The sequence below is a fragment of the Podarcis filfolensis genome, assembly GCF_964270895.1.
Source record: "Podarcis filfolensis genome assembly, chromosome: 4".
In the NCBI taxonomy this organism is placed as follows: Eukaryota; Metazoa; Chordata; class Lepidosauria; order Squamata; family Lacertidae; genus Podarcis; species Podarcis filfolensis.
Window position 1 is genome coordinate 92,086,578 of NC_139607.1, and position 18,085 is coordinate 92,104,662.

Here is an 18,085-nt window from a genome sequence, read left to right on the forward strand (position 1 = left end):
AAATGACTGCCAAAGGGACTTCAGAAAGATCTGATTTGTTCTTATGCAAATGGGGTGTATCTATCGTGGTCTATCTGTGCCTTCGCCATTCCCTAGAAAATATTCCAGTGAATCTCTTTCTCGGTTTGGCATCAGAAGGCTCAGTCTCTCTGTTACATTGTCCTCCTCCTCTCCAGAGTCAACGACTGCATCTTGCGGGTGAATGAAGTCGACGTCTCCGAAGTTTCGCACAGCAAAGCCGTCGAGGCCCTGAAGGAAGCTGGCTCCATAGTGCGACTCTACGTCCGTCGGAGGAGACCTATTCTGGAGACTGTTGTCGAAATCAAACTGTTCAAAGGGCCAAAAGGTAATGAGGAAATACTGAAAGAAAAGTGGGGGTAGGTGGGGAGACACAGGAAGCTGTCCTTTGGCCAGATCAAACTGTGGTTGCGCTGGGATGTTTGTGATGTGGTGGGTGAGCACCATGGCTGCACAGTGCTCCATCTTTATCACATCTCTCCTTGTGTACCACCTTCAGTGCAAAGATCCTGCACCGAGAGCTCACTCATCCAGACTTCCTTTTGCGTTGTGCTTTCCAGACACAGGCCTGTGCTTTAAAGTTCAGTGTATGAGCAAGGTTGTTTTGTTTTGTTCTGTTTTGTTTTGTTTGCCCTGGTACATTCCCCAGGAGAACCCACATTTTACTGCTGAATCAGAGCAAATGGCAATCCTAATAATAATAATAATAATAATAATAATAATAATACCCAATTGCCGTTGGCTCCAAATCAGCTGTAAAATGCTGGTTGCACCGAGAAAAGCACCAGGACCAAAAAAAAGAACACTTTCAGACATGGAGCTTTAAAGTCTGGACCTGGACCTAGAAATTCATCTCAAAATGAAGTCTGGATTACCCCTTAACCTCAGTTTTCCATTACACCTGAACCAGGAAACTGGTTTAATGTTGGTTTATGAACCGTAATGAGCCACGATTAGATACTGGTGCCTTCCTCTGCTCATGCAGAGTTGTACCTTTCCCATGGATGTAGGTCTCACAGCCTCAGTGCCGGATTAAACCCTGTGGAAGCCCCTAGGCAGTCAAAATCTCAGGGGGCCTCCTTGCAAATTATCTCCTAATACATTTTTGAGTTTACCGACCAACCATTTTAATAAGCCAATTTTATTACACGGAACAAACGTTAGCAATTATTGATGTTATAAAACAAACCAAATCATGATCAAGATCAAATCAATATTATTTTGATCCCTAAAAAGTGGTGCCTATTTGGTAACCTGCCACTGCAGAGCCGGATCCCCAACAGCTCACCATGGGCTGACCTGCACATGGTGCCCATTTGAAAGCATCACTGCCATTCGGAGTTGGTTGGTTTTCTTCAACTTGTATTTAGCCTCACTCCCTCTGTGTTCCGACTGACATCCGCGTGCTCTGCACTTCCTATTCCTTGTTCCACATCATTGGCTAGTGGGAGTTGGGAAATGCAAAACATGATGATGTCAGGACATTGGGTGGCGTTACTTTATGAAGCAGAAGGCAAGTAGCTTGAGATGCCTCTCAGCAATGTTTTCTTTTGAATCAGCAGTTCAGTGTCGGATGCAACCCCATATTAGAGCAGGGCTGGATATTTAAGCAGGTATTTGATACAATTCTCAGTTTCTGAGGAAGATGGATGTGAAAAGAACTAAAGTTAGCATATTCGTTTAGCTTTTGATAAAGCAGCAGGAAATAATTTAGCTTGGTGTTACCTTGCAGGGGAAAAAAGAAATTAAATGCTGGTACTCTGGTGTCAAGATCCTTGTCAAGATTTCAGTTTTAGTTGTGGTGCCTGAAACAATTCTGCTTTACTAAGTGTGTGTGTGTGTGTGTGTGAGAGAGAGAGAGAGAGAGAGAGAGAGAGAGAGAGAGAGAGAGAGATGGACAGACAGACAGGCAGGCAGGCAGACAGACAGACATTATATGCTTTTATAAGCAGCTGTTGTTTTTAACTGCTTGGTGTTTCAAATATTGATTTGATCATTCATGCATTCTGGATACGAGATTCGCTCACACACATATGCATTAGCACCTGAATTTTGCTGTTGACGTAGGATTTCCATTTCACCACTGCAGCTGGCTGAAAAGTGGATTTGATGTTATGTGAAGGCTCCCTCTAGTGTAAAATGCAGTGATCCATTTCCTGCTGGTGCTGCATTAAAATGGCAAGCAAGTTGTCCCAGGGCCCCAACGGGGCCCACTGATGTTGGAACCATCCCTTACCATCCCTTACGCTAGGAGCCAGGGAGACTGCAAGACACCCTTATACATTTCCCACAATGCCCTGGGGGGGTGGTCCATTGGGCACTCAAGCACATTGTAGGAAATTTCAAATGGCAGCTTGTAACTGCTGCTGCCAATTAAGCCAGAAGGAAAGGCTGTGTTGTGAACTCTCAGAACCATCCCAAAGCTCAACAGAGTTCCTTGGAACAGTGGCACCTCACCTGGTCTACCTGCGAGGAAGAAAAAAGGGTGGAATTGTGCACTGTTGGTCTCCACTGCCCAAAGCAGTGGAGGTGCCATTGTGGGCTGACACCACAGGCTGTGTGTAGCCTGCAGGTCAGGGGCTCCTCATCTAATATTATAGTTTCAGATTTGTATGGTGTGTTTTTTTAATAAATAAATGCTATGCTTGTCTTTTTAATTTTTAAGCTATTATTTCGGAAACTTCCTGGTGTCTTTCCCACCATTAGGGTTTGCTAGAGTCAGTCGAGACTTTCCTGTCTGACTGGATTTTGTATGGTTGCTATTATTATTTATTAAACTTACTCAGGCATGGGAAGTAATTGTTGGTTCCTCTGTAGTGCACATTTTGAAGGTGTATCCTGTTTGGGTTTTTGCTTTGTTCCTCAACTGTTCCCTGCCTCTTGCCCTCAGAAAGAGAGTCTAAAAATAGAAATGTATACAGTATTGGGGGCAGTGCTTTTTTCTGGGGGGACGCAGGGGTACACATACGCCTAAACATTTTGTGAATATAATGGGAGAAGAAACTAAAAAAATTAAGATTTTTAGTTTCTTCTCTAGCACAGTGAATCATCAGTTCTGTTGCTACCCCTGATGACGGCCTCATTTCCTGTCACAGTGTTTCCTGAGTCACAGACAGAATCAGAGTACCCCTAAACATTTTTTTAGGGGGGGAGCACTGATTGGGGGGTCCATCGTATTGCACTCTCCAGTTGCTTTTATTTATTTTTAACAAAAATAATATACCACCAGATCATAACAAAACTTCTAAGTGGTTTGCAAGAAATATTTAACATTATCTATAAAAACAAGTAATTAAAAACAATTAAAACTAGCAGGGAACTAAACAGGTATTAAAGCAAATCAACACCAGCGTGTCTGGATAGGCTTGCTTGCCTGAACAAAAATATTTTAAGCAAGCGCTGAAAAGAATATAGGGAATCATTGGAATCATTGGCGCTCCCAGCAGCTTAGAAGCAGGGATGTGTTGTTGCTTTTCTGGAAAAGTTTCCTTTTCTAAAATACGTTGCTTTGGGAAATGTTGCCATGCCCTTGAGAGTGCTCTAATTTTGCATGTTTGTTTTACTTGCATTTAATAAAGAAAGCTAAAATCTTTGAAACTGTCAAGCTTGCCTAATGTCGAGTTTACAGTTGGCAATCCTGCTCATGAACTTATAAAATGGATCAAAAAAAAATTAAAGAGTAAAAATAAGGCAGTGCAAAATTTGCTGTTTTTTATAATATTTTTTTTTAGTTTTCAATTACAGTCCAATCATAGCCTCATTATAACAATGCCAAATTATAACACAATTACTAATACCAATCGTTAAAATACCAAATTATATAATTTAGGTGCCCCCCCACATGCTAGAATTGATGATTTGATGTTTTTCATTGTTTCTGCGTTCCAAAATCTTTTTAATTTTAATTACATTCTGGTCAAAATAATAATCCCTTATACAGTATTAATAACTTCTATTCGTGTTCACATATTAAGTGATTTACAAAACACATGTGAGGCACTCAAACTATATCCTTGTTCTTCCTGTGTGTGACAATCAAAATCTGCCGTTTCAGAAAGTTTCTGCTCCATGTCATTGCTTCCAAATATTTATGCCTCCCCCCAGAAAAAAAACCCTTAAAAATTGTAAATCCAATAAAATGAGGTCCTATTGCAGCAGATAAAAACTTTTGAAAAGTTTTGTTTTCTTGGGACCCCACCCTGGAGCTTCATGCTGCGGGAGTGTGTTGCTCCCGGGTGAACCAGTCCTATGATAAGTCAAAGTGAGACAGTGTAGCACCCTGCTTGTGGTTAACGCTTAGCTGGAATGAAATATTCAACGCAGCAATAGAGAAATTAAAATAATAATTTATTTGTCAGACAAATAAATGATAGGCACAGTGGTATATGGTTGCCAAAGCTCTGCCTATGCTCCAGCCCTGATGGCCAGCACTTATATTTCCTCAACCCAGCCCCCTTGCTCCTCCTTTGGCTGCCTCTGTCCAATCAGCCTGGTTGAAATTCCTATTGGCTGTTTGCTAGAACCAATCATAAAAGATACACCCATTTCCTATTACCTTTTATGGGAGACAAAGAGCTATATTTCCTTCTATCCATAAATGGCAGACAAGTAGCCATATATCTTACATTTGCCTCGACAAGGCACCTTAATTACCAGATCACTTTTTGCCCCTGTTGCCCCTGCATTCCAAAACAAATGGCTAAAACAGATGGCTCGTGGTATTAAGTTCTATCTAAACAGAGATCTTACTATTTACCAACTCTTAATTAGTGTTTTTGCAGCTTGATTGTATTCTGTAATATGTAGGGTCAGTGTAACCTTTGCTCCCAGCCTGTATTTCCCTTTTATGATTTTGAGAAACTCGTCTCCTGCTACTGCTATAAATCGGGGAGCCCTTGTCCAGGAGAATAAACAACTGCCAAAGTCCTTAGCCAGCTGGTTTTGTGCCTGGCATGAAACATTTGCAAATCTTTAAGCTCATTTTAAAATGCAGGCCTTGATCAGATGCCTCAACAGCTGCCTCAGCGGCAGATACTGGAAGTTGGGGAGTGACAAGAGCTATGAGTGCCCAGAACCCTCTGCTGCCCTCAAGTGCAATTTTTCCATTGGCAGTGCTTTTTTTCAAGAAAAATAGGTGCCAGAACTCACCATGAAGTTGTTAGCTTACGTCACTGGGCAACTCGGGGCAGCCCTGAACAGATGCCGGTTTCACAACAGCTGCATTCACCACCCGCAGAGTTGCTAAAAATTACGCCAAGCTGTCTGCCTAGCTGGTTTGGCGGTCACCCCTGGTTTCGGCGCAGGTCAAATAAATGCGTCTCCCACCTCCCTCATTCTCCTCGATTCAGGCAGGTAGCTAGGGCAGCTGGGAAGGGTCCTTTCACAAACAGGTGTGTGCAATGGTAGTGGCCTGGCTGAAAAGCTTAGAGGCCATCACTGCTATCAGGAGATGGGTTGAAGAAAGGAAAAAGTGAATTGGCCCTGCCCCATAGCTTGACCAATCGTGGCTAGGAGCTCGGTGGAGTCATAGGTCTAAAAACAAGAGTATAGATTCCGACACGCCAGCCAGCTTCTGTTTTGACTTGGAATGAATTTTATCATCACGGTCCCAGACCAGTTCCGGCTCACTTACAATATCAGGAAAATCATAAAACACATTGAATTGAATACATTGAATTGCAATTGGGTATAACGGAGACAATTCAGATATAGCGGCAGTTAAAAATCTTGATCACTAAAATACAACCTAAAATTGTCATTTAAAACCTTAGTCATTTTGGTAGTAAAAGCTTGTTCCCTAAGTTTTAGGGAACTAAAAGTCGCACATAATTTGGCCACCCAAATTGACTTGGAATGTTTGTTTTGGGCTTCTCAGAAGTACATAAAGGCAAGAAGTAGGTGGTGGGAGCACCAGCCTGCAATGGCGCCCACCTGAGATGTGCCAGCACACTTTGGCTTTAAAAAAGCACTTCCTTTCACCAGTTTTGGAGTAAGATTCAACTACCACTCCAGTTGGTTTCTGAATGTGCCTTGGGGAAGGGCGCCATCTTGTCCTTCATGTCAGACACAAAATGTCCTGAGCCAGCCCTGCTTCCTGTTGCAGAATTTATGCTGAGCATCAAAAGGGCAGGAGGAGCAATGTGACTTGGGGGGAGGGCCTGGCCCTGCAGTCCTTTTCACTGTGCCTGCCCTCTGCATGAGAGAAGCATGTGAAGAGTGCTCACGGTTTTGCGATTGTTGTTGTTTTGTCGATCTCTGATGGCCATTGCAATTGGGAGAATGTAAGAAGAGTCCTGGCGCTGTGGGTTAAACCACAGCGCCTAGGACTTGCTGATCAGAAGGTCAGCGGTTTGAATCCCCACGACAGGGTGAGCTCCCTGCCAACCTAGCAGGGTGAGCAACCCTGCTCCTGCCAACCTAGCAGTTCAAAAGCACATCAGGTGCAAGTAGATAAATAGGTAACGCTCTGGCGGGAAGGTAAACGCTGTTTCCGTGCGCTGCTTTGGTTCGCCAGAAGCGGCTTAGTCATGCTGGCCACATGGCCTGGAGGCTGTACGCTGGCTCCCTCGGCCAATAAAGCGAGATGAGCACCGCAACCCCAGAGTCGGTCACGACTGGACCTAATGGTCAGGGGTCCCTTTACCTTTACCTTTAAGAAGAGTCCTGCTGATTCATTCCAAAGGCCCACCCTTTTCTCACAGTGCCCAACCTTATCCCCATGAGAAGTAAGATAAAAGAGGAGCCAAATACAACAGGAAGTGAGGGCAGGGAAAGGGAAGGGAAGAGAGGCAGGGCACTCAACAGCTCAAGGCAGAACTCATTGGGCTGTGACGCTTGAAGCAATTCCATCATGAAGATTTATAAAAGGAGATCAAATTCAGCAGACAGCAACGACATGAGCAGTGTGCCATTTCTGAAGCTTGTTTAGCCATTTAGTCGTGTCCGACTCTTCATGACCCCATGGACCAGAGCACGCCAGGCACTCCTGTCTTCCACTGCCTCCCGCAGTTTGGTCAAACTCATGCTGGTAGCTTCGAGAACACTGTCCAACCATCTCATCCTCTGTCCCCTTCTCCTTGTGCCCTCCATCTTTCCCAACATCAGGTTCCTTTCCAGGGAGTCTTCTCTTCTCATGAGGTGACCAAAGTATTGGAGCCCCAGCTTCAGGATCCGTCCTTCCAGTGAGCACTCAGGGCTGATTTCCTTCAGAATGGATAGGTTTGATCTTCTTGCAGTCCTTGGGACTCTCAAGAGTCTCCTCCAGCACCATAATTCAAAAGCATCAATTCTTCAGTGATCAGCCTTCTTTATGGTGGTGTGTAAAACACAGGATCTGCTTATAAGCTGGCTGCAGATACCAGAAGTAGAAGCCCTGAAGGCTCTGGGAAATCTCGCTGGAGAAGTTCCCGTCAACCTAATCCTTTCCTACTTGTTCTTCCTTTTGTTAGGGCTCCTGATGGCAGTGCTTTCTGTGTTTTGGATTTGCTCAAAGCCCTTTGCCTAAATGAGATTGCACAGAGCTTGCTGTGCATGGTGGACCCCATCATTTTCCCAAAGCTGTCCAGGCTGCCAGTTGGCTTCCAGCTACTGGGCCCTAGTCCGCTCATCCTTTCTCTGCTTGCTCCCTACCACTGTCAGTTTATACTGTCTGGGCCACATGTGTCAATTGTTGTCTCGCCTGCAGGCAGGGCTCTTGCTTTCTGAAGCATGAAGAACAAGGGAAAAGGTCACGTTTGTGCCAAAAATAAAACTGGAGAGAGGGAACCTTCGGGGTTCTCATCGGTTTCATCTTAGCTCATTGGTTTCTGCCGCTGCAAATAGGAGATAAGTTGCCTTGTCTCTGTGGGTGCTTCCAGATGGGCATTTGTTGTGGGATCAGTGCTGCTCACGCAGGCAAGTGTGCAGCATCCGCACATGGCTTTGGCATCAAAATGCCAGCCGGAATCCCCCTGTCTGAATTTAATCAAGATTTACCCTTTCTGCAGAAAATCCCTTAAGTTTCTTTAAATAAAAACAAAAAACACAAAGTTGCCAGTGACCCATTAGCAACATCTGAACGGCCCATTTGCGGCATCAAGTACTGGTTCCAGCTGAATACCAGAAAGCAAATCATAATGGCCAACTTTAGATTTGGGCAGAACAGAGTGAGGCAGCCCCAGATCGCCCCATCAATGCTGCCCAGAGTGATCTGGAGTTGTCAGAAAGTGTGTGTTTTTTGGGGGGGGCAGCCTGGCAGTAAGGAGAGGGGACAGCCAGCCTGCAAATGTCTCTCTCTCCCAGCCAAATGTTTAATTTGGGTTTTAAAACCCCACTCCATAAGGGATAATGGAAGAAAATGAATGCTTTTTATGTCCTACACAAGAAATCTCTGGACCTATTTGTCTACAATTTGGCAGGCTTAATCTCCTCATTAAAGTAGAAGGGGAAATGCAGAATCTTGCTTTATGAATAGCAGCTAAGGAATCAAGTCCATAGATTGCAAAGAGTAGCTCTGAAATGGATCAGTGGGTTTTTTGTTTTTTGTTAATATAGATATAAGCCAAATCTTGGCCGCATGTGCACATCTCTACTTATATGGACAGTACACCCTGTGTGACAAAGGTCATATACATCAAGGGACGGCATGAATGAGTGAATTGCATCGGAGTTGTCAAAGATAAAAAGAAACGGTGAACATGCTTGCATGATCCAGTCATGTCCCAGTGGGGTCAGAGCCCGGGACGTAGTCCAAGCAAGCCAGTAATCAGAGTCCTGCAAAAGCCTAAGTAATCCAGCCTCCTGTTTTCTACAGTGGCCAACCAGATACCTCTGGGAAGCCTACAAGCAAAGTGTGAAGGTAATAGCCTTCCATTGCCCCAATGTTTATCCCCAGTGTTTTGTATTGATAGAAATGTTGGCTCTGATCCTGGAGGCAGCATATAGCAAGCATATTGTGGGAATTGTGGGAGCTGTAGTTTGTTAAGGGTGCTGGGAGTTATTAGGAATTCCTCTCCACAGCTGCAATTCTCAGAGTGGCTTTCACAATCAATTCCTCTTCCCAATCCACTTTTTAGGAGAAGCCACGACTGTTTAAAGTGGTATCACAATGCTTTAAATGTATGGTGTGGATGTGGCTATAGTCGCATATAATGGGAGTGCATTGGCCTAATCCAGGAAGGCTCTTCTGGGGTGTGGCAGTGCAACCAACCTCTGAGAAATTGTTGGAGAAATTCCCCTCCTTCTGCAGAAATTCTGCCAAAGGGTCCCCCTCGCATTTCTCTTCCACCAACCAGGGAACAGAATTTGAACGGCCTTGAATGCAACGGGCATCATTAACGAGCTTTTGCAACGGTGGAGATGTCACTTTCCTATATGCCCCAGTATGGAAAAGTTATCACAATAAGACCTGAAAACGCTAAGGAATGCATGTCCAACATCTTCCCCAGGAATTCCATAGCTCTGCAGGTTTCCAATTTAGTGCAAGCAAGCAAACAAATGTTGTCTTCATGTCACTTCATGCTTATCTCTTGGCTCCGTTGCATCCAGTTGGCACCCTTGCCTAGAACTTAAAACTGCTCTTATGAGCATGGTTTGACAGGAGATAAGCCTGGCAGGAAGAGTGATGCCCGTCAGAGTAGCTTTAGTTCCTTCCAGTGCCAGCTGGGAATCTGGGTAATCAGAAGAGCAGGCAGTCACTCCTGATACGGATATTTTGATTTGTGTGTTGCTTCCAGCATAGGGTCAGAATAAGTAAAAGACGGGTAAGGAAAGGGTGGGACTTCTGAGCCGAATTTGTCTCCCAAATTTTATCACATCCAAATTGCACACACAACCGCTGTTACATTGGGGAACAGCTCTCCAGAACTAATGCTTCTGTTGTTGTTTAGTCGTGTCCGACTCTTTGTGACCCCATGGACCAGAGCACGCCAGGCCCTCCTGTCTTCCACTGCCTCCCGCAGTTTGGTCAAACTCAAGTTGGTATCTTCAAGAACACTGTCCGACCATCTCGTCCTCTGTCGTCCCCTTCTCCTTGTGCCCTCCATCTTTCCCAACATCAGGGTCTTTTCCAGGGAGTCTTCTCTTCTCATGAGGTGGCCAAAGTATCGGAGCTTCAGCTTCAGGATCCGTCCTTCCAGTGAGCACTCAGGGCTGATTTCCTTCAGAATAGATAGGTTTGATCTTCTTGCAGTCCATGGGACTCTCAAGAGTCTCCTCCAGCACCATAATTCAAAAGCATCAATTCTTCAGCGATCAGCCTTCTTTATGGTCCAGCTCTCACTTCCATACATCAGTACTGGGAAAACCATAGCTTTTACTATACGGACCTTTTACTATAACTCTAGATGTTGTTAGACCACAACTCCCCTCATCCCTGACCAATGGCTCTGGGGGTTGGGACTGATGGGACTTGGAGCTCAACAACAGGTGAAGGGACATAGGGACCTCTCGCAGACAGTATTCTAAACATGAGCATGTTATACAAGCCATTATGATACTCACCGATTTAATGTTAATTTCTTTTCTCCTAATATCCCAGCTATATTGAATGTTGGCTCAGTTTCTGTGCAGACTCACTTAATGCAAAGTGTCTCCATCCAGCAGGGATGAGCACTAAAAACTCAATAAAATAGATTATGTTTTGCAAATTGAAATTCTAGGTACATGACACATTTGTTCACAATCTCGTCCTCTGTCGTCCCCTTCTCCTTGTACCCTCCATCTTTCCCAACATCAGGGTCTTTTCCAGGGAGTCTTCTCTTCTCATGAGGTGGCCAAAGTATCGGAGCCTCAGCTTTAGGATCTGTCCTTCCAGTGAGCACTCAGGGCTGATTTCCTTCAGAATGGAGAGGTTTGATCTTCTTGCAGTCCATGGGACTCTCAAGAGTTTCCTCCAGCACCATAATTCAAAAGCATCAATTCTTCGGCGATCAGCCTTCTTTATGGTCTAGCTCTCACTTCCATACTTCCATACATCACTACTGGAACTAATGCTTCAGGGGGACATTATTATTATTATTATTATTATTATTATTATTATTAATTTTTATTAACAATTTCAACATACCATCAAAACATATCATATTCATTTTTCCCCCTTTTCCCCCACCCACCCTTCAAACCCTCCCCCCCCCGAGATTTCCCTCAGCTCCTCTCTCTGATTTCTCAGTACATATTATTCTCTGCATGTTATAAAATTTTACATATCCTTACGTTATCTATCTATCATGTTATCAACCAATAAGCTTATGTATGTTTATTCAAACCCTGCCAAGGAGTCCAGTTCATTTTGTTGTCTTTTTAGATAATTTGTAAAAAGCTTCCATTCTTCCTTAAAGTCACAGTTGTCCTTGTCCCGCAGTTTGTATGTCAATTTAGCCAGTTCTGCATAACTCATCAGTTTTTCTTGCCACCGTTCTTTCATTGGGATTTCCTCAATCTTCCATCCTTGTGCTATCAAGACTCTTGCCGCTGTTGTAGCATACATAAATAAGTTCTTTATTTTTCTTGGTAGGTCTTGTCTTAGGGCTAGGATGGGACTTAATTATTATTTTAACCCCAAGCTGCTCAAGGCAACATATATGGCAGTAGGGGCATGTGTGAAAGGGTGGAGTCGACCCTGTAGACGCAGGCATCAGTGCTGCTTCCCTGGACAACGGCTGCTGGGGCACAGAAGCAGCAAGTCCATGTAATCTTTTTTTTTTTAAAAAAAATAATATTTATTAAAGTTTTAAGAGTTACAAAAAGAAGAAGTAAGAAACATCATTTTAAACAAAAAACAACACAACACATCACAATAGGTTAAAAAAAAAGATAAGCTACAAAAGAAGAAAAAAAACCAGAAAAATAAAATCCATTAAACAAAAAAGAAAAATACAACAAATCTTCCCATTACTTATCTTTCATTAGCCTATTTCCTTGACCTCCTCGCACCTCCCTTTTTTGTATTCTAGATCGATTATCTATTTCAGCAAATCCTTTCCATCTTTTCAAATTTTAGTCCTGTAATTTATCTTAGTATAATGTAGCTTTACTTTCCCTCCTTTCACCAATTAACAGTCCCTGTAATCTTAGAATTGTAGAGTTGGAAGGGACCACGAGGGTCATCTAGTCCAACCGCCTGCAATGCAGGAATCTTTTGCCCAACGTGGACCTCGAACCCACAACCCTGATATTCAAAGTCTCATGCTGCATTGACTGAGCTATTCAGTTGGATAGTTGGGGTTGCCACTGCCATGGTTTGAAACCATGGAAGAGGTTTGAGAAAAGCACCTCCACTTGGTACAAGACAACTTCCTAGGGTCCCGGGACAAAAGACACAAAGACTTCCGTGCTGTGGACAAAAAGACCAGGCTTTCCACATCATCAACCGGAAGAAAATCACCATGGTTTTGGAGAAACACACATTTTAGCTGTGTGGGTGAAGGCATTCTAAGGAGACCTTCGTTTCATCAACTCATTGCAAAGTTGGTTGGCTGAACAGAAGGCAGAGCAGCATGTTCTTCTGGTTTTTTCCCTAAGGCTCAGAGCTCATCTTGGGCTCTTCATTAAACAGCACACATATTTCAAGAACAGATCTTGCGTCAATTGCTTCCTTCCTTCCCCCATTCTTTTTGTAAAGTGACCTTTTCCCACATGCCCAATTTGAAAATACACCCCCCAACTCAACACACACACCCCCAAAGCCTGTTCACTACAAGAATCAATGTGGTTGACTTCTCTTTTTTGGAAATGGTCAGTCTATCTCTTCAGATTTCAATCATTCTCTCTCCCGCCCCCCACTTTTCTGTAGAATGCAAGTGCACATTTTCTGTTTTGTCAGGGTGCCCTTGGCAGCAGACACCCATGACTAATTGAACATGGCGATTGTCTGATTCTTTGCTTAGCTGCATTGCGCGGTTTGATTAGAAACGTCTCATTTTATGTAGAAAGACTGTGCCCACTTTCAAATGCCGTTACTAATGCAATCCTGTAGAGCCCCTGATTGTCGTCTTGCGGCGTTCTATTCTATTTAAGGCATTGCACAGAGTGTGGGGCGTTCGTTGGATCTCCCTCCTGAGTTAGGGATGAGCAGATGTCCCATGTTCCATTTCATTGTTATTGTTCCGAGGGTTGACTGTGCTCCACACTCTGCCTGCCTCCCAATTTAATTTGGAGAGTTTTCTCAAATTAATTTCAGTACTGGCATGCTCATGGTTTGCTGGAGTTTTCTATTCGCGTTGCTGCTCCCCTCACTTCAAAGTTTCCAATCTGTACAGGTGCGTATGTGCACTGATTAAAATAGCGCATAAAAAAGGTAAAGGGACCCCTGACCATTAGGTCCAGTTGCGGATGACTCTGGGGTTGCGACACTCATCTCGCTTTACTGGCCGAAGGAACCAGCGTACAGCTTCTGGGTCATGTGGCCAGCATGACTAAGCCACTTCTGGTGAACCAGAGCAGCGCACTGAAACGCCGTTTACCTTCCCGCTGGAGCGGTACCTATTTATCTACTTGTACTTTGACGTGCTTTCGAACTGCTAGGTTGGCAGGAGCAGGGACCAAGCAACGGGAGCTCACCCCGTCGCGGGGATTCGAACCACCGACCTTCTGATTGGCAAGTCCTAGGCTCTGTGGTTTAACCCACAGTGCCACCCATGTCCCTGCTCCTGCCAACCTAGCAGTTCAAAAGCACAAAGTGCAAGTAGATAAACAGGTACCGCTCCGGCAGGATTGGCAAGTCCTACCTAGTCCTACCTAGCCTCTGTGGTTTAACCCACAGCGCCACCTGTGTCCCTGCCCTCCAACAATTCTCCGATGAAAATATGAATGTCCTAAGGAAAAGTGAGACATTCCGGGATCAATCAGAAGCTGGGACAGTTCTGTAAATCCAGGATGTCCCTGGAAGATAGGGACACTTGGAGCATCTGAGTTTAGCTATGCGGAGAAGTCCTTTCTTCCTTCTGTCCTGAATCTTTCAACATTCAACTTCATGGGGTGTCCCTGAGTTCAAGGAGAGAATGTGAACCTCTCTGTTCACTTTATTCACCGCATGCATAATTCTATGCAGGAATATTGGAGCCATCATGCAGTAGGATCACAATTCCCTCTTGATTGTTTTTCATCAATATTACATATATGCACCAGTGCACATAGCAAGGAGGCGTAAACTGAAAATTGTGCATGCTCAGCAGATTCAGAGAGAAATTCTGAGAGGGAGGGTTTCATATGCAAGCCCTGTGATGAAATTGGGATACTCCTAGCAATAGAAATGTGACAACTATGGTTTCTACCAGACCTTGCCAAAAACAAGAGTTTGGCAGGCCCTGCTTAAGTAAAACACATGTTGAAAGTGTAGCTGGGTGAGATTTGTGGTGGGCGGAATTCCAGTGTGGCAGAGTGGTTAAAGAGTTGGACTAGGACCTGGAAGACCACGATTCACAACTCTTCTCTGCCACAGAACATACTCTGTGACCTGGGGCCTAACCTACCTCATAGGATTGGTGTGAGGATAAAATGAGGAGGGGGAGAACCACATATGCCACTTGGATCTCCTTGATGGAAAAGTGGGATATAATGCAAAATGTCATCCTCACCATCTTTGCATGACTATTTGTGGAAGAGGGGGAATATTCCCTAAGATACGGCTGCTTTCTTGGTGTCAGTGGTGGGAAGCCAGCAGAGAGGCTATTGGTGCTGGGGTCCTCGTTGAAGGTTTCCCACAGGCACCTGGTTGGCTGTTGTGAGAACAGGATGCTAGACTAGTGTGGTGTAGTGGTTAAGAGCGCTAGACTTGTAATCTGGTGAACCGGGTTCGTGTCTCCGCTCCTCCACATGCAGCTGCTGGGTGACCTTGGGCCAGTCACACTTCTTTGAAGTCTCTCAGCCCCACTCACCTCACAGAGTGTTTGTTGGGGGGGGGGGAGGAAGGGAAAGGAGAATGTTAGCCGCTTTGAGACTCCTTCGGGTAGTGATAAAGTGGGATATCAAATCCAAACTCTTCTTCTACTAGATGGGTCATTGCCCTGTTCCAGCATGCTTTTCTTATGTTCTTACTCTTTTAATTAATCACCCACCCTTCACCTTAAAGTCCCAGGGTGGGTTACAACAATTACAACACATTAAAAATGGTTTGAAGCAACTTACAATCTCAAAACTTAGGGGATGTCCTAAAAAAAAAATGCAATTCAGCTGTCGAAAGACAGGATAAAGAGGTGTGTCTTCAGCATTCGCTGAAAGCTGTATAACATAGGTTCCAGTTTCACTTCTGTGAGGAACAAGTTCTACAACTTAGGGACTGACACACAGAAGATACACACACACACACACACACACACACAGCTGCTGAGGCCAGTGGAACAACCAAGAGGGCCCCATCTGCCAATGTTAATACCCAAGGGTGTCCTAAGGGAAGGAGGTGGTCTTTCAGATATTTGGGGTCTGAGTCATTTAGAGCTTTAAACCATATGAGCACCTTGAACTGGGCCCAGAAACAAACTGGCAACCAGATTTGAGTTGTTGGAGTGACAGAGTGCAAATTCCAGGTGGAAGAGGGCTAGTCCTAACTTTAAACGGACCTAGTCTTGGGGAGCGGGGAAATTGGCATTCTGAGCACCACTCCCCCAGATGAAATCTTGGATTGTCTCTGTTTGAACCTCAGTACAATGAAGATCCACCAGGTTTAAATCTAATCTAATGCAATCATACACCTCACTCAAGTCTTTAAACGTCTGCTTTGCATGGCTTATGTGACCATAAATTTCAAATGCAGGCATATAGGTTCACTTTTCTTCATCTTTCCAGGGCAAATGATTCCCTCACTCCCTTGACTGAGTATGCAACGTGAACTTAATAGGAAAAGAGACAGCTGCCATCGGTCTAGTGACCTGGAATAAATTGCAGTTTCCTACACTTTGATTTTGTTTCATTTCCCATTGGAGTTTACCTGCTAATGCTCCAGTGCAGAGAGTATAAGCACAGAGCCAGAAAAATGCAGAGGAATAAATTCTGTAGGAGAATAGTGTGTGTGTATAACATTTCCCTTAATCAGACAAGTTTTATCTAGGCCAGCACTCAGCCTTTGTCATGGCCAGCCAAATGCCACAGGACTTTATTTAGTTTTGTTTCCTTAATGTTTTAAGTGTTAGAATTCCTGCTCCATGATTGCAGTCATGGGATTTTTGTCTATCACATGACAGTATATGTTTTAACTCCACAGAGTGGGAAGTGACGGAGACAGGATGTTTGTGTTACTGTGTTCCGTGAAGTGGGACTATTGTCCTTTGTCTTTTTCTCTTTGCTGTCTGATGCTAGAGAGAGAGGGAGCCATGTTGCAGTGCTCCGTGTGTGTTTATATGTAAATAAAGTAGATTAGCCAAAATGCTGAGTTGCTGAGGTCTGTTACGCATGATGCACAAACTCTGCGGATCCCTAACTGTGCCGGTGTCGGTTGGCATTGGTCACTGTGATGTTCGGGCAGAAGAAAGGTTGTAAGCATGAAGCTCCCGAACGAAAGACCAGGAAGGAGAGAACATGCCAGTCGGGCATGTGTCTCTGTCAGGGTCCTACTCGAGTGTAGGCCGAGTTCCTGACATTAAATAGTTCTAAAACTTCATGCTTTGTTACTTATGTCTGGCGTAGTTCTTCAATCCATTTCTCATAGCTCAACCCACAAGAACCAGCCTGCTAGATCAGGCATAGGACAGTGGTCAATGCTAGTCTTACTCAGAGCAGACCCACTGAAGTTAATGGACAGGACTACATGAGTTCTTTTGGCAATATTCCGGCAAGCAAACATTTAACTGATAATGCCATTTAACTGTTGACAAAGCTGTGGTCTTCTGGGAGGCGACCCCCTAACCTTGAGCGTCTCTTATATGGCACATGCTTTTGAAGGAGCAACATACCGATCACTCTTTGAAAAACAATAAATAAGTGTGGGACTTCCATGAGTTCCTTTGGAAAGCCGTGAAGCATTCTGCTGATTGGATTACATGGGCACCTTTTCACTCTTCCTCTATCACTGGGCCTAAATCAACTCTACCCACGAAAAATCAATAGCTTCCACCACCTACTGAGTTAAAGGGCAGAAGGGCTCTTGTGTATTAATTTTTTTAAAACAATAGTTTAGAGAAAAGGTAAGTAAGAAAGAGACATGATAGAAGTTTATATAATTATATGTGGCATGGAGAGAATGGAAAGAGAAAATCGTAACGATTGAAGTTCCTCTACTCTAAATCTCCCAGCATGGAAAGCAACATTTTCAGAGCATCAGAGCATCTTCCCAGAGAGAATGTGATAACTAAGATTTATGGCTTGTCTATCATTAATCACCACATAATTATCTCTGTTGATGAACAGTCAACAAGAGTTGTCTACTCCGCTATCTTCCTCCCTGGAAGTCCCAGGTGTCCCATTAGTTCCAGTGTTATGAAAGGAAGAAAAACTTTTCTCTTTCCATTCTCTCCATGCCACATATAATTATATAAACTTCTATCATGTCTCTTTCTTACTTACCTTTTCTCTAAACTATTTTTTTAAAAAAATTAATACACAAGAGCCCTTCTGCCCTTTAACTCAGTAGGTGGTGGAAGCTATTGATTTTTCGTGGGTAGAGTTGATTTAGGCCCAGTGATAGAGGAAGAGTGAAAAGGTGCCCATGTAATCCAATCAGCAGAATGCTTCACGGCTTTCCAAAGGAACTCATGGAAGTCCCACACTTATTTATTGTTTTTCAAAGAGTGATCGGTATGTTGCTCCTTCAAAAGCATGTGCCATATAAGAGACATTCAAGGTTAGGGGGTCGCCTCCCAGAAGACCGCAGCTTTGTCAACAGGTTTGGCGTTATCAGTTAAATGTTTGCTTGCCGGAATATTGCCTGCCAACTTCTTATGAGGATGTCATGATGCTCCTTTCCTTTTGGACAGAAATTGATTCCTATGGTTATCAATTTAGAAGGAATAAATGACACTCAGCAGAAATATAGAGGCTGGCTCCTTCTCATGCTGAACAATCTCTATCATTCCGCCCTGTCAACTTCAGTTTAGATAGCATGCCCTAGACATGTATTCATTTCTTCCTTGGACAGTTTCTTTCCTGTGATTGTTAAATT

The 18,085-nt window shown here is 44.0% G+C and overlaps 1 protein-coding gene across 36 annotated transcripts in view; it reads left to right on the forward strand.

Moving 5' to 3' along the window:
• The window catches only part of DLG2 (discs large MAGUK scaffold protein 2), an 877,737-nt gene that overhangs the window by 646,840 nt on the left and 212,812 nt on the right, over positions 1 to 18,085 (forward strand). For all 36 annotated transcript variants that reach the window (XM_083609628.1, XM_083609598.1, XM_083609629.1 and 33 more), the window contains one exon: positions 177 to 346. In XM_083609628.1, the coding sequence (XP_083465754.1) occupies positions 177 to 346 (170 nt within the window). The remainder of the gene's footprint in view (positions 1 to 176; positions 347 to 18,085) is intronic.